Source organism: Gavia stellata, chromosome 6, assembly GCF_030936135.1.
Source record: "Gavia stellata isolate bGavSte3 chromosome 6, bGavSte3.hap2, whole genome shotgun sequence".
NCBI classification, from domain to species: Eukaryota; Metazoa; Chordata; class Aves; order Gaviiformes; family Gaviidae; genus Gavia; species Gavia stellata.
This window is the reverse complement of record NC_082599.1, coordinates 53,729,113-53,746,604: the sequence shown is the minus strand read 5'-3', so window position 1 is coordinate 53,746,604 and position 17,492 is coordinate 53,729,113. Positions and strand designations below refer to the sequence as shown.

The 17,492-nt window shown below is 39.9% G+C and overlaps 1 protein-coding gene across 1 annotated transcript in view; it reads right to left on the bottom strand.

The window, feature by feature from the left end:
- Positions 1–764: 764 nt before the first annotated feature.
- Positions 765–17,492, bottom strand: part of TBX20 (T-box transcription factor 20) — a 41,699-nt gene continuing 24,971 nt past the window's right edge. The window contains exons 7-8 of the mRNA XM_059818283.1: positions 12,168–12,277; positions 765–8,206 (exon numbers count right to left, since the gene is read on the bottom strand). Of these exons, the coding sequence (XP_059674266.1) occupies positions 7,866–8,206; positions 12,168–12,277 (451 nt within the window). The 3' untranslated portion in view covers positions 765–7,865. The remainder of the gene's footprint in view (positions 8,207–12,167; positions 12,278–17,492) is intronic.

Below are 17,492 nucleotides of genomic sequence, written 5' to 3'. Positions count from 1 at the left end.
AGGTACTCATGAAGTCAGTGAAAACATGACTCAAAACCGGGAGATTGTCTAGGACACAGAAACCTGAAGCCATTAAAAAAAAATCACTGCACATATTCCTGGCAGGCTTCATGATGAGAATAAAAACAATTCAAAGTCAACTAATAGACCAAAATTATTCAGCCTGGTTGCTTGATTTTAATTCAACAAATTACTTAGTCAGTGCAGTCCCTGTATTAAGCCTGTTTTCCAACCTAAAAAGCCTTAAAAATACCAGATTTTGCGGGGTCTACTTGTAAAACTGTATTTTATATTAACAGAGCTAAAAATGCTGCAGTGGTGAATTATCTAATACTCTCTGCATTGGGAGAAATTATCATCCTACTCTTCAAAAAAACCTCTCTGGCAAACTTTTCTGGCAGGCATCCCCACAGGTTTTTCTTAGTCCTTCTGGTTATTACTAAGGACAAGTTTCTGTAGTTCCCACAAAGGTCTCTCAGAGCCTCACTGACCAACCCTGATATTAATGACTAACTTTAATAAGGGTCTTGGGCATCAGATCGCTGACAGTTTAATTCTTTATTCTTAGAATTATCATTTCTGATTATTGTTAGTTTATATATATTGGTCTGACGGTGTATAATCTAAATATTTATGTGTATTTGAAATGGTCTTTTTACTCATGATTCAAAATATCATTTATTGCTCCATATTTCTAGCATACCATTAAATCACTGCATTCATCACACTTCTGCACAGGAAGTGTAGAAAACATCACTCTCCAAATCATTTGTTTTCTGCACTGCTTATCTCCATCATTTGGATATAAATCTGTCTTCTAAATGTGAAACACAAGGCAGCCTATAGTCATCATGACTACTCATCACTTTCTTCAGAGTAACCCTACTGGGAGGCAGCTCAGAATCGTCACTTTATTTAATCTCCTGGTTTCACTTTGGACAATAGCAAATAAAGGCTCCAATTACACAGGTGTTTGTTGCACAGACAGCTTGCTCCCAAAGGTCTTGATTCTACAAAGCACAAGGAGTTTTACAGTTGCAGAGCCACCGAAATACTTAAGCACTAATTTAACTTAAGTGAGCCGAGCCTACTGATTTCAGTGAGACCATTAGCGTAACTACATCTTGAATCAGCATACAGCCAATATTTCTAAATCAGGAAAGTGCCAATGCATACACTTAGTTTTACATGTAATCGAGAAAGCCCCCTAGCCTGAAGTTAAGCAAAAGACTTTCACAGCACTGAATATCCGTGAGAGAAGATATGGTTTTGGCTACCAAGACAACATAAAAATATAATAAAGAGAGAAAAGGCATCGTATACAGTTACCAACTCGGTGAGCTGTCCTCATTTTCACATATTCCGAATGTAAAAGAGATACATTAATGCATAGTTGCACCTCAGCATAGTTAAAAGTGGATTTGAATTACCTCAGGCTGTTCTCTCCCTGCTTACATTCACAGGCAAAACCAAATTAAGGCAATACTACTGCTGTTCAATAGGACCTTCTATCACATTGAGTGTCTTCCTAAACCTGTGACTCTTGAGAACTACCTGCAAAAGAGCCAGCAGCTGATCTCAATTTGAGGACAAGCCGAACTACAGGTGTGTAACAAAAACTTGCGGAGCAACATGAGGATTTTGTCAGAAGCTGCTTTAAGGCATGGCTCTCATAGAAAGCTGGGCAGAACCTCAGGAGATCATTTGGTTGTCCCAAGACAAGATTAGCTCTAATCACATCATTCTTGACTAATGCATGTTCAACCTGTTCTTAAAGACTTCCAGTGATATATGTTGCTCCTTATCTTCTCTAGGCAATCTAGTGCTGTGCTTATGATCTTTCTTCTTTGAATATCTTAGATGTGTCAGGTAACTCTCCCTTCCTTTAATATATGCTATTAAAATAGAAATATAATCCTATTAAGTAAAAGCCCACAGCAGACATGGAGAGAAATCTATTCCTTGCTTCTTTACATTCTTCATATATTTGAAAACTTTATTGTATCTTCCCATAATCTTTACTTCTCCAGACTAAACAGACCTAATTCCTTTCCACTTTCTTCTTGGACTATGTTTCCTAGGTCTCTGTTTATTATCTTGGGGATCTGGGGAACCCCATATTTCAGCCACTTATTTGGGCACCGGTGGCAAACCCAGTAATTTTCTGAGTATGACTGCAAAGCACTTTGAAAAAAATAATTTGTATAACTATGTGCAGACTACAATTGTATTTAACTACAGTACAACTATCACTCCGTATGGATCCAAGATTTAGACCACCTTTTGCAGATGAAAAGCCCTAACGAATTTGTGCACTCAGAAAAATCTGCCACTGGTTCCACAGCAGTCAGTGACTTGGTTAGAGGAAAAACAACAGAAGCAGAAAGCTTTGGCTAAATAAGAATGATATATCAAAACACCCAATATTTTAATGAAAGAAACTGAATATCCACACATTTGCACTTCTGTACAGTTTTTGTGATATATATATATAATTTTAAGCTGTTTACAAATAACATTTAATGCTTCAAATATTACATAATGTTGATATTATATTTCTAGCAGAAATAAATATATTGCACTTAAAAAGAAACTTTTCATTAGATGTTGCTTCATAGTTTATGTTCATAACTTCTTTTTCCATAAAAAGATTTCCCCCTACCCCCACCCCATACACACAAACACACACTTCAGTACATGGTGAATGTGCTCACGCAATGCATTATAAACAACAAAGTCAACACAGCAAACAGCAGAACTGTGGTACATTCTGTTAAAGAGGTTACATCCAGTTTTTTACCTTCCTTTTTTTTAAACCAAATCTTTCCTCATGTTTCTGAAGGTACAATAAAAAAAACTAATAAAAGATTGTTTAAATGTGCTAAAGGTAAAATACAGCAAACTGTATTTTTTGTCCTTAAACTATCATATAAAGTTACTTCAGAGTTTACTTAAATCACTGCTTAGTTTTCTTTTAAAAAGATAAAATAAAGAAAAAGAAGTTGTCATTTGATAAAGTAGAGACTATATGCAAGGACAGTTTATCACAGAGTAATACATAAATCCTCTGGCCATCAGGTAAGTCATTAGTAAAGAAACCACCTCTCCTGCAGCAGAAAACGCTTTGTAAGGAACAGCGAGCATAAGATCTCACCAAAACAAAAAATAATCTTGCAGAGAGTGAATGTCATCCCTCTGCAGATGATGAGTATAAGCGCTGTGACCACAATTTCCTTCCAGATAAGGAGCCCTAAGTGTTACACTGATCTCACTGTTGCTTTTACCTCTTATCTAGGGGTAAATTACCACAATTTATATTAACTTACAGTTTTGGAAAGCTCCCCAAGTTTTTGCAATAATTTTCATTGACGTTTCTGTTTCCCTATAGTACGCATACATAAGGAGGGTGTAGTGCATAATCAAGTTGCCAGCCAAAATGTTTTCAGTTTAAAAGAGGTTCATTTTCAAATGCTGGTTAGTGTTTGTTTGCTGGATATTGGAAGCTGCAACATCTTCCATGTACACGCTCATGCAGTGTCCCGGCTCCCATGGATAAAGCCTTCTGGGAGAAAATTTGCTATTGCATTTCGTAGACCGTACTACCAAGTATGTTAGCTATCATACAACATACCATCTTTGAACTCGTGAAGAAATGTTTCCATTAGAAACTCTGCACCTTTATCCACTTGGTCTGTGCTTGTTTGTCAGTTTAGACCTAGAAGACTAGCCCTGAAACCAGGTACTTTGACAGTGCCTGAGGCCATATAAAGCAATACTGCAAACCAAGCAGCCAAATTTAAAATGTTTTTTATGTCTAACTTCTCTCAGGGCTCCAAAAGTAGAAGAAAAAAAAAAAAATCAGACAAATGCATCTAAGTCAGTTTTGTTAGTCTTTGGGATGCTTTTGTTGGATTAAAGACCTGAGGCTCTTGACTATCTATGGATAAAAGGGTAATCCAGAAAACACCCAAAAGTACTTGTAACACTTTGGAGGATAATCTTATCATTCTCTTTGAAAAGCATATTCAGGCATGTGCTCTCCACCCTTTAAAAAAAACCAAAACACACAACATAAACCAGCACCGGTGTACTCAGCCAAGAGAGCTCATAAAGGTGAAGAGCACTTCTCGTGGGATATGAAATGTGAATTATATTGGAAAATAAACTCTAGATTATATTTGGCATTCCTAGACCATCTACCAGCAACAGATGTTCTGTCCTGAAAGTGATATAATTTTGACAGCAGTACAGCAACTCCTTAAATAAATTACTGAATTATTGTCAAAGTAGTACAGATAAGGTTTTTTTTTTTTAGGAAAAGCAATTTCACCCTTTAACCAATTAATTACGAATTTACATTCATTTTCTTCCAATTGTGAAATCAATGCTAAAGCTGATTTGTAGTTGGTTTTTAGTCTTTTCTGTAGAGTTCCTATATTGTTGCTGTCACTACAGTCACTGTTCTTACAGTTAGACTTTATTTTTAGCTAAGAATGTTGAATGAAATCCTATCTATCTCCATTACAGTCGAGAAATTTGCAGCTGACTTCAGTGGGACAGGAATTTTGTCCCTGGAACCACCCTTATGCTGCCCCCAGGACAGTGAGAGGGACAGGGAGAAGAAACCTTGCGAGGTGGCAAGACCTCTTCATTGGGCGTCCTGTGGTCTCTGTGAACTTAATCCCTTCCACCTCAACTCTACACAACAGGTTTTGGAGGTAGAATTGTGAGGGCAAAGAAGAGGAGGTGAGAACTGGACATACCTATTGACCTTGTTCCTGGGGAAGGTGCTCACAAGCTGCCTTCGTTCCCTTGCTTGGGATCTGCCCGTGATTCTGCATCAGTGGGGAACCCAGTGGGTTTCTGATGCAAAGGAATTAAACCATCCAAGAGCAGCATATGCCAGAGAGCAGTGCAGGGAGGGATGAGCACACTGAGAGACTTGATCTGACTGGAAAAAATCAAGCAATAGTTCTGCATCATCTACAATATGAAACTCATCACAGAGAATCTGGATGAGGAATTGGCCTTATCATGTTTTTATATATGGACAGTCTACTGCCATAATTTTTCAGATATTAATCACATTTTATTCATAGTGAAAAGCGCTTGTATTTTTGTAAATGATGTTGTCAAAACCGAGTCTCATTCTCCAGGAAGAGCCTGGAGAATTTTCTCTGAAACAGTACGAGGGGCATTTCTGCATGCCAAATATTGGTGTTTTCAGAACAGGGACTAGGACAGGGCTAAAGAGACCGTACAGTTTATTTCTCTGAATTTGCTTCACAAAGGAAGGACAGGTCAATGTATGAGCAGGCATTATGTGACTTGTAAAGCATGCCTAAATCAGTCTAGCTGTTCCAAGCTTATTTCTGGAGTCATGTGAAAGCTGCCTACTTACTTGACCATTTCCTGATGGAAGTATCAGCATTAAAGCTACTGGCTTGAATTCTGAACCTAACCATATCCCCTGCAACTCCAGATAAGTTAATGGAGCTGCAGAAGGAAACAGATAAAAGAAATAGAATTTCCCCACAGGCTTTAGTGCATGTCATCATAGGACCTTCATACAACTCTTACAGAAGTCAAGCAACCAAAGGAGGGGGATTAAAATTTTCTTCCAAATCTCCCCTGAAATTCTCGTTTCTGTGGAATTATATATGTACTTGAAGAGTTTTGTTGTTGTGGGGCCAGTATCATCTAATTTCCTGGAAAATAGGGGGTTTATATCAAAACGGATCATGAATAGTCACAGCCTTGCAACATGCACTTTTCAGGTGAATCTGATAGCCTGGAGCAAAATCTAATATATGGATACACCAAGCCAAATTCAGTGTCTGATTCTAAGCCATTTAAATACTGCAGAGCTTGGCCTATTATATTCATTTATGGAACTCCTTGTAGTAGCTCTGAACCCAGAAACTGTAAATAAAAGTTCATTTTCTTTCACACACAGAGCACAAAAGTTGCAAATTGCCTCAGGTCGTTTTTTTATCAGCAGGTCCAACAGCGAGTAAGGGGAAATTAGGATGATACTGCAGATAGCTGAGGTGATTGGAACGGCCAATTTGACAAGATTTTAAATTCAGCTACTGGGAAATAGATAAAGATGGCCCTTATCTGTGGGGTGCAAGTACTAGCCTATAGTAGAAACTGGAAGAAGTCTGGGAGATCATCATTGCTCTGTGTGATTGGGCATATAAGATGAGGCAATGGGACAAAAAAAAGGTGTGTGACTTGCCATGCACTTCACAGAGATGGGAGGTAGGTGACTCGGTGTACTGCGCTCTGCTTCCTACTGTGTTATGCCAACACACACTGGTCAAAAGTAGAGGAGAATGGTGCCAAAAATGTCTGTTTTCCATTCTGTGTTCTTGCTCTACAGAGATCTTTAATATATGAGATTAGATTGCTAGTTCTTTTTTTATCAGTAGATGTGTTATCATCTATAACTTGGATCTGTAACATCTATAACAACACAGAAACTCTGTGTTGACTTCTTATTTACAGTGAAATCCCAGCTCCCGCCACACAGAAAACCAGCATCGCATTGTTACTCTTTTCAGCAGTGCCAAGAATTCATGCTAGTTCTCTGCAGGAGGTCATTTTTTCTTCTACCTCTACAGTTCCTCTGTTGCATCAGACATAACACACTAGAAAAAGTGGACAGTACTTTGAGTGAGAACCCTAATTACTAACTGAAAAAAGGCAGATATGAATTAAAAAAAATTACATGTGAAGTTCTGCACTGATATTTTCCCAAGGAAACTCCACCATTCTACTGCGTCATGGAAAACCAGACAGTACAACCCTCATTTTCCTGGCCAAACAGTTTGTATAATAACAGCCATGACCAAACCCAAGAAAATCAGAACAAGTAGAAGGACACTGCAATGCCACTCATCTGATACCAGTCCATTGATTATAGTTTGATCTAGAGAGTCTATAGACTGATCTAGCCCGAAATTCGGTTAACTTGGTACATATTTGCAGCTAGAAACAGGACTTCAGTGGCAAGTGCAGCAGCAAACGAGCATTGACTTAAAGATTTGGTATCTTGGGTTTCTAAGTTTAAGTAACAGATTTTCCCAAATCAACATTTTCCTTCACCATACCTTAATAGACAGTTAAATTGCTCCTCCTAGGACATAAGACAAACTTCTTTTTAGACTTAAAAAGGACAGAATACATCATTACTGCTACAGTCTTGTAACACAGTTCTTTTTTGGAACTGATAAGTGTTTTGTGAAAGAAACAAAGAAAGAAAGAAAGACTTGTTAATAATTTTCTCTTTTGGATTATAGTAGCAACTAAGAAATACTGCTTTTGGTGAATATAAGCCAGTCTTTTAAAAAGGACAGTGGCCTTCTCCACTTTGTCCCGTTTCCAGCAAATGTGTGCTGAGATAGCCTAAAACATGCTTAAAGTTATAGCAATACATTTTTTCTGTTTAGATGCTCATCAGTCACAAGAAGAGATGAAGATGAGTAAGAGTATTGCCTTTTTCAGAATTCTTCTAGCATATGAAAAAAGACCTATACACAATTAATTTGTACACTGCTGCATAAACGTAATCTCTTTCCGCTAGGTATAATGCACCTTTGGAACAAGCTGCACGCCACCGAAAATCCTGGGAACTTTGGGATCCATTTCAGCTGTGTTACACATAGATCTGTGAGCAGCTCCAAGCTGCGTGCTCTCTTCTTGTGATCCCTCAACAGAGGAATCTATATCCATAATGCATTTTCTTAGCTGGTTTGTTACGAGTTCAGCGCTCCTGCCACAGGCCTTTCAGGAAGGTCCCTTGTATTTTTCATACCAAACTTGCACGTTTAAAATCTCATGTTTCTCTTGTCTTACATCAGTCATACAAAGGGCGTCATCACTGCGGAGGAGTGACGCAGTCCCTGGATGGCTGCATAAGGACCCTGCTGAAAATAATGGTGGTACCTAGGCATGTGGAAGGAGGGGAAAGTGGGGCCACTACCTTGCATGGAGCTGGCTATAGCTGAGGGTGTAAGAGGCATTCCCAGGCGGCTGTATGGAGGCAGAGATCCTTGGATTGGATGAGGAATGGGTGTAGCTATGGATGCAGTGCTGGTACCCAGGGCACTCAAAGACTGTGGATGCTGAAATCCAGGAAAACTGGTTGAGGAGGATACCCAGGAACTGAGGGAGAGGTTATCAGATGTTGTAAAAGCTGACCCTGCAAGCAAAGAGAAAGAATGCCTGACGTTTGTTTGCACTGCAACACACAAAGCTGGTAAAATAGCAAAAAGGGAGAAACAGTCTCACAGCAAGGCTAATTTTAGTGACAAGTCGTCATTGGAAATACCTCCCAAATACTTCTCCTTATATCTTTCTTTATATTATTATTTGTCAGTTGCTGTCCTTTATCACTGCATCTTAGACAAATTTCCATTTTAAGAAGCTGGTTGCAGTGGCTTGAACAGTAAAATCAGTTTTGCATATTGGACATTTTTGGTATTAAACACTGAAGAACCTTGCAATGCTGCCACTAAACACTGAAGCATCTGCTCTGACGTGGAATCCCACTGCATTACATCCCTCTTTTGAAGACATGTTTATAGCTGTTCACGTCAGGTCCTCAGTAGAACGGGTTATTTTTTTCTAACATTTCAGTCTGGCAAAAATGCAGAAAAATGTAATTTTCACTACAAGTTTTCCTTTTTTTTTTACCACAGTAAATTTTTCAACACTGCATCTTTTCACTCAACTTGACTTTTTCCAAAATGTATAACAAAAAATTCTAAAATGTCAAAACATCTGTTATTTTTTCCAACTGTGTACAGTGCTCTAAGAAACAACACTAACGCTAAATCATAGTAAGAGGTGTGGGGTTTTAAGTGAAATGCACAAAAATATTAAAAACTTGCTCCCAGGGTAATTATCTACTTTTGATCAAATTGAAGTGGTTTCTTTGGTATTTTTTTAATCTGAGAAGTTCCAAAAATTCTTTTCACAAATCCACCTCTTTAAAACACTTTTTTTCTGAAGATTGCAAAGTCAGAAAAAAAGGAGAAATGGTATATTTGAAGTAGAACTAATTACTTATTTTATTTTGACAGTAAAATTTTTGGGAAACCAATGGATAATTTGTTTTGATAATTATACATGGTCATTTTCAAATAATCTGGTGACGATGTTGCCCTTCACCTTTGCAGTTCCTCTATGCATCCGGTCATCATCAGACGTCTGATTTCCAGAAATAAGGAATACAATAAAATCCTATAAACAAACTCTTCTTTTTTATTCCTGTTCAAGCAATAGTTCAACTCATGTCCCTTCTGTATTTTCTTTCTTGTCCAACTTCATCCATTGAGAAATTGTTTCTTACTTTAAGAAATACATTTACTGGCAGGAATATTTGGCAAAATGTAATTTCAAGCCAGTATTGCAAAACATTCTGAGAAAACACATTTTACAACAGGTATTAGTTTCATAAATGTGATTCTAGAAGATAGGTTCATCCAAATTGTGAAAAGAAAAAATACGAAGACATCTATCTGTCAAGGTAAACTTACTGGAATTACGTATGTCGTAGCCACATACTCAAACAAAACTATGAGCAAACAATAACAGAAAGAAAAAATGCAAATTATTATTTTAAAAAAAATCATAAATCTCTTTAGGGCTATATTCTCAAATCAGAAAGAGAGCTACTCTTGATTAATTATTCTTCTGCTTAATGAAACAAGTAAAACAGCCCAGTAACAGGAGAGAGAAATTGCGTTAAGTTCAGCAGTAGAAACAGACTTGAACCAAATCCTGACCCCACCACTGAACCAAATCCTAACTGCTGGAAAGTTAGGATCCAGAGCCAAACTATAAGGATAACACCATACTCACAGACTAGAGGAAAACCCTTTACAAATCAGGGGATGTCTGAGCATTATTGCACTACAGGGAAAGCGGGATGTGAGTCTGGATTTGATGAGAAGGTTTACATTTGGCTTCGTTCCAGGTGGCTACCATGAATCCTGTGTGTGGATGCTGGAGCACAGGCACCCAGACATTATGCATTAAAGAGTTTTAATTGGATTTATACATTTCATATCTGTTAATTCCTTTGGAAACAGACTTTTTGTGATAAATATACTACTGAAGGCTAGCCACTTCCATCTTTAGATGGCTGAAATTGGCTGAGATGAGAACGCTCTGTATGGAACTAGAAATAAATAGCAGTGATAGACTTTCTTTGTTCTACACAGAACAAAGTATGTGATTCCTTCTCCTGAGGAACCTCCATAAGGGCCCCTTCCTCCTCCAGCTGCAATGGTCTCTAATTGCAACTTAGTACTCCAAAAAGTCTCACATACCACGTTTGCCAGCAGCAAGGAGATGTGCTGTAGTAATTCTGAGGTAGACGAGGCCTCAGAGAGCTTATAAGACACACCACCTAGCAGCGTCTTGGTATTTGGCTGTCAACTCTCATATGTATGGAAGGACACCCCTCAATTTTGCATGCAAGGTAGTTTTCAAATGCATCAGAAAAAAAAAAACACAATGTCCACGGAGTTTCAAAAGATCATTATTTCTCTCCTAATATCTTGGAGGCCTTTTCCTTATTTAAGGACACCAGTCCTAAACAGAGTGAAGGCAGTATAAGGTACTGATCTGCAAGAGCAGTATGTTTTACCCTGTGTGCCTGCCTCTGGTTGCCCAGAACAATCACGTCCTACGTTAGCATATGGCTACCAGATTAGAAAAAAGTTGGTTGCCACAACTCATCATCTTCCTCGCTTACTCATTTGCCATATTGCAAGCAAATGCAGAACTGTATCCTGTATATATTATACATAAAATTAATTTTAAACTATTCCTTCATCCTCTGACACCTTCCTCAGGATCCCCTTTGGAAGGGAAAGGCTCTGAAGGCCAGTTCTCATACTGAGGTTCACCTCATTCACTTTGTCACTCCCAGAGGAGGACGTCATACCAGAGAGAAATGTAATTCTTGGAGAGACGGTGCCTTGCTCTGAGCACTTCTGGCAGGGTAAAATTTAACACTGTCTTCAACAGTAAGTGGCCTAGGATGTAAGCTGACGTGAAGCAAGGTAACCCCCCAGAAGGACATGAAAGGATGGCATCGTACCAGTTGAGGAGTTGCTCCAAAACTCCGCAATCTAAGGAACTGCTCTTGGAATAGACATGTATGAACAAGCCCACCTAATCACATTTTGTTGAAGAGCAACTCATGGTTAAAAATAAGTGTGTTTTCCCTGCACAAGTCCAAAGAGCTTATGACCAGAAATAATGCTCTTATCTTAGCAGCACTGTATGAAGTTAGAGGACAAGACAAGGGCACTGCCAGTCGGAAGGCAGACAGAACTGCTTTACCTCAAGTGGCTGTTGCATATCAGGCAGGTCACGAAGTCAACATGCAAAGTATAATGCAACACAAGTTTATGCTAGTCAGCGATCCCACAGGATGAGTTTGACATCTATTTCCAGTGGCGAATTATGACAGATGCAGTTTGTCCAGCGAGTATCCACCCAAAGAACAACTCTGCCTTGCTACTACTTTTGCAACTGCTGAAGTAGGCAAACCTTTTGATAAAACATTTGATGTGAATTGCCTCAGCAGGAAAAGCACCTTTTAGAGACCAAGAGATAACAATTAAACATCAGTTTTCCAGGGAGCTATGGACTTTTCTTCCTGCAGAGGCAAAGCGGGCTAACCACAGGCTGGTGGAAGACGGTCAGAACCAAGTCCTCTGTTCACAGAAGGCTGGAGGGACAGCAAATGGCACATCTACACTGTACTTTACAAACGGTGCTGAGCCCCAGCTAGTAAGTCCTGCCAAGGGACGGGGAGTGTTAGCTTGTTCTCAGCACCATGGCAATGAAGTTGCCTGTTTTTCAGCCATCTCAAAAAGGAAGCAGAGATAGTTCTTTTCTGCTGGCAAAGGCTGTATAGGCATCTCCAGAGCTGCCTCCTGAACTAGCCACCCACACCAGTGCCATGGGGCTATGAGATGTTCAGAAGAGCCATAAGGTAACAAGAATTCTTCTTCATTATAGGACTTCATGGCAGAGAGACACACCAGAGAAATGCTTCAGAGTAACACAGTACTGACCGTGGTCCTCCTTTTCTCAAGCATAACTAGGTCAGCACAGTTTACTTCATGAGCACATTTTCCTACCTCTACTTTGTGTTGCCTGGCTGTCATCTCCGAGATCATCTTCTCCTCCATAGGTTCGAATTGGGGATCGGGCATAGGAATGCTTTTGGATAAGGCTCTCCACGCTTTCTCTGTGAAAGGAAACAACATACCATATCAATAACACCCTAAACAGCCTCCTAATTCGTTAGGTTAAATACAATTCACATGCTGCCTTTTCCCTGTCCAGATCGTAGCTTTCTCACACAGACTCTCCAAAATTACTTAACAAAAGGGTTACCTCGTAGCATGTCACTGGAAATGCTGAACTTGGCCTGCGGTGTTTTAACATTGCCGATCACCTCTTACCTGCGTGGTACTGCTTCTTCAGCAGACAAAATGGAGTGAACTTCCCACTGCATTTCCTGGATGTGGTCTCAGACAGGGAGTGTAAGTCCAGGACTCTTCACAAATTTCAAAACACAAGCTCTGGGGTTATTCATGCCAAGTGACCGATCTGGGTTCAAAGAGACACCTGTGGTCCAGCTCCTTTCAAACAAGCTTTCACATCACACCTGACCACCTCATCTGGTGCTTTCACATTATTCTGAAATCAGGGGCAAGAGATACACGTGTCCAGAGACAAGTCAGCTCTAACCGTGCTCTCTCAGCATCAGAGTCGAGGCCGGTTTGTAGCAGGAAGTCTACAGATACTACGGATCTCGTGCTGCGCCTATTCTGGGAGGTTAGACGTGTCTGCCAGGCCCCCGCCTTGCTGGTGGCACAACGCACTGAAGTCACCCAAACAATTTTTAAATAGAAGGAAGGCATATCTACGCGATAAGCCACAGCAGTTTGTAAGGAAGATCCAACCTTACACATTCCCAGCGCGTTTCCATGTAAGTAGGTGGCATTATACCAAAGATGAATACGACCTAGGCATGTTTCCAAAATGGCTTTGACCTTCTGTTCCCGTTTAAGAAATCTAGGTAGCGATAGCTGTTTAAATCTGCTGCTCGGTGAAGGTTTTGTCTGAATTTACCATTTGGCCATTCATACTTGCTAATGCCCTTTGCTGGGAGAGTGTGGCTGTTGCAGAAATTCCAAGGAAAAACGTTTTCCAAGTAACACAATAAATCACAATGGCACATGTTTTCCTTTCCTACAGAAAGCCCATTATGGTCATTTTGTCCTTGGTCTATCACTGGCATCATTACTTATGCTAGTCTCCTCGGAAAAAAATAAATAAAAAGGGGATCTTATCAAAGTGATTTACTTGTGTCAGGATTGGAAGTGGACTGAAAGCCATGGCAGTTCCTACATAGAGGATGATATAATTGAATTACTGCCTTTTAAGTGATTGAAAACAGTAGGCATATCGGGGCTATCTCGAAGAAGATTTTACAAAGAAAAAGACAGATGGCATTGTTTACATTATGTGCTGAATGCCTCTTGAAACTTTTTTTTTCTGAAGCAGAATGTGAAATGCAAAGAATTTTACTTAACCAAAAAGACTATCTCTGATGAGTACAGAATAGCAGAATAATGAATTAGACCAGTGTTGTCTGAGTGATTTAGATACCAGGCTATAACCATATTCATAACCAAAGAATTACTAATCTTTAAAGATCTGAAAAATAAATGTGATTCAGGTGATTGTCTGTATTGTGCCTATTGCCTTTATTTCTAGTAAAGGTCTGCTTACAACGACAGGCATTACAGCATGTAATAATATCCTGATGCAACAGAAACAATGCAGGCTCTAGTTTTAGTGCAGTGGGCCAAATTCATCTCTAAAACATTGGATCCAATGGCGGTTTGGGGATAAACTCACCCCAATAAATTTACATTTGAATTACCTACAGGGATTTAAAGCTAAATCAAATGCCCACTATTATTGCAGACTAAATTCTTTCCAGATGGGTTTGTATGCTAGACAGAGAACTCTATTATTCTATATGGTTGTCTTCTTTTAAAGGAAAAAGAGAGATGACTTCTTAGTGAACCCTGAATCTGCAAAGTTTGAAACCAGGGAACTGTGGGGTAGGTTTATTTATTTATTTTTAATGTTGTAATATTGCAGGTAGTATGCTAAAGGTTTTAGAAGATTAATCTCATTCATTGGCAGAAGAAGCAAAGGTTTTTATGGCAGAGGGAATGGTCTAATGAGGAAACTTGGATCAGGGATAGCAACTAATTTTACAAAAGCAGTTCCTTTTGTACAGCTGGAATTTAATATTCAAAACTGTATATGCTTATCTTGCCTAACCATGTTGCTGGTTTACACTATAATCACAACACACCTACTAATTTTTCATTTTAGAGGCTGAGGCTGTGATTCACATCATGAGCGCAAAGCACTGAGACTCACACCAGAATTTGGGCACCTGGCTCCCACAGCCTTCAGGTGGAGTTTTGGAGCAACTCCTCAACTGGTACGATGCCATCCTTTCATGTCCTTCTGGGGGGTTACCTCGCTTCACGTCAGCTTACATCCTAGGCCACTTACTGTTGAAGACAGTGTTAAATTTTACCCTGCCAGAAGTGCTCAGAGCAAGGCACCGTCTCTCCAAGAATTACATTTCTCTCTGGTATGATGCTAGTATATAGCGATCACTCTTCTTTCGACACATAACACATGCTGCATATAAACCTCCAAACAGACCTACGAAATGCAAAAGGCTGAGCAGGAAACCACCGAAGCACGCAAAAGGAAACAAAGGAAAACAAGAAGTGGTGTATTTTCTCCACTGACGAAGTGTATCTCTGAGTTATCCCACCAAGCACTGTTTCTTCCACCTAGAAAAACAAGAGCTGAAGTCTGCACTCAGGTCTCCCCCATCGTGGACAAGTGACCTACGTAAAAGGATAATCTTTCCTTCCCTTTGTGTTTCGAAGGAAAGGGGTGGTGGCCTTTGCACCATGCTCAAATACTTCATGCTCAGAGAACACCACCCACTTCTTGGAGAAGAAAGGGGTTGCAACTCATCTACTCTACAGAAACATGTGGAATTTCCCATGGAGGTTGGAAAGAGGAGACCAACCTCCTCCACCCTTTAAAGACAGAGGTGCTTTAGGACTTTCTCCAAAGTAGATGTGTAGGAGGAAGCAAAACTTTAACAACAAGATTTAAGTGCCTGTGCAATCTAGTTCAAAATGCGGGATGAAAGCTGGCAATCTGGAACAGAGGTTCCTACTCATACCTTTTTGTTAATTGGGGCCAAAAGGACTTAAATCTCAAGATCTTCCAGAACATTCTATTTATGGAAGTGTGAACTGTTTAGAATATCCAGAATATGGTGCTCTGTAGACCAATAAAATAAATTTTCTAAAGTCTCAAAATATAATAATAATAGGGAAAGACATTAATTTAAACCTCTGGCTTTATAGTTCTGTATGCAACATCTTCAGCTATCTCAATGCGGTTCAAAGGATTTATGGAAATAATTGTATAAATTACTGAACGATAAATCAATATTTGCCATTGTATGATGCTGCTCAATAAAAAAAATTAGCAACTGAAGAGTATGGTGGAGTTTTTTTAAAGCTTTTCTTTGTTTTTTTTCCAGAGCTGATCCACACTAAAGTGGCTGAAGAACCAAGTGACTTCCAGTTACTTTATGCTCAACTTCTGTACTTTTGTTACTCAGTTTGTGATCAGATGCTTGTTATCTAATACTTGGACCGAACGATTTTTACCTTTTAATGTATCTTAGAACTACACAGTTTCTTCTATTAGCAATAAATTAGCAATAAATCTTGTTTTGAGAGATCACAAGCTGCCAGCTGGATAAAGGAAAGAGGTCTTCTTTCTGTCAAATTCTTTTGTGTGGTCTACCAACAATTTTCAGTCTTCCAGACCGCTCTTCAACTCACAGATATCTTGTAAATACCCAGAGGCGGGGAACAACACACACATAGGCATAATATATTACTAAATACCCAGAGGCGGGGAACAACACACACATAGGCATAATATATTACTAAGATTAAGCTGTGCTATGTGTACAACTGGGTAATAGTAGCAGATGACAGGCTGGAGAAGAGCAAGTTAGGGGCTGAAGCTATTTGAGACAAAGAAGAAGGAATCATGTGCCAAATGGAGAGGGAAAAACTAAGCTCGTGTTGGCTAGCACACACAGAGAGAAGATGCTGAGGCAGGACAAATGTGAGGAGACGTAATACGGAAAAGGAGCTCAGGCTGATCCCAATGATCTGCATTCTGACAGAAGCACATCTTGAGCCCAGCCCTGTCAATAAACCTCTGCTTATTACGAACGAAGCACTTCTCTCCTTTGTGCAAGAAATAAATCAGCGAATTTTGAACCAGGAATCGAAGGAGGTGAAGGGTTGGGAGAATTTATCAATTAGCAAGGTTTTAGGGTGCACAGGGAGCATCTTGCCATTCTGCAGGTTTTAACCTCTTGACTGAACATTTCACTTCTGTCCCTGCTGGCAACTGATTCCAAAACTAAACTTCCAGCTAGGGATGCTTTATGTCTTGCAGCTACAAGCCGAGTTTTTGGCCTTGTTTAGTTGCCAGTGCCCTGTACGTACAGAGTAGTCTCAGAGGATCAAAAGTAGATAGGAAAATCCTGATGTTGCTGACAAATGATTCACTAACACTTTACAGACTAAACCCAAGATCTTGCCATGGATATGAACCGGGTGATGGTAGAAAACAGAGCTGACTTGGGAAGCAGCTGAGGAGCGAGGCCCTGCATGAGGATGCTCACTTCCTTTTGCTGTCAACCCAGATTACAGAAATTGTCTCGGGAGATGGTAAAGTCCCAGATTACCCTGAGCAGGATCTTTAATCAAGATGAAAGAACAGTGCGCTTCTTTGTAGGTGGAAGCAGGCATCTCTTTGATGCTTCTTCGTGTCATTTTTTCTGCTCCTTTTGCTGTTACTCTGCTTCAGCTGTGTATTCACAGCAGCCTGGCCATCACCATGACCCTCATTCTGAAGAACATGACCACAAGCCCTGCTGATATGAAAGAGGGCTCACCTGGCCAAAATGCTCTGTCCACACTGATGCTGCTACATGCCTGCATGCACCTGAAGCTATGGATTTTCCCGAATTTGGCAGAGAGAGCACCCAGGGGACGGAGACAGGAAGCCTACCTTCTCCCTTTGGGACGGGGAGGCTTGAGGCAATATATTTGGCTTTGGCAGAAGGTGTTACAAAAGCTAGTCTAGAACTAGCTTGCTGGAGCCAGGCCTGGGTTCGTATCCGTCTTAGAGCTATACCATGGCTCCAAAGAGGATGGAGTTGATGTAATAGGCAGCCAGCCGTTCCACCGGGAGCCAGGTTCAACCTCCTTTGAAGACAACGTGCAAAAGCCAGACTGCGGTGAGAAAGAGCA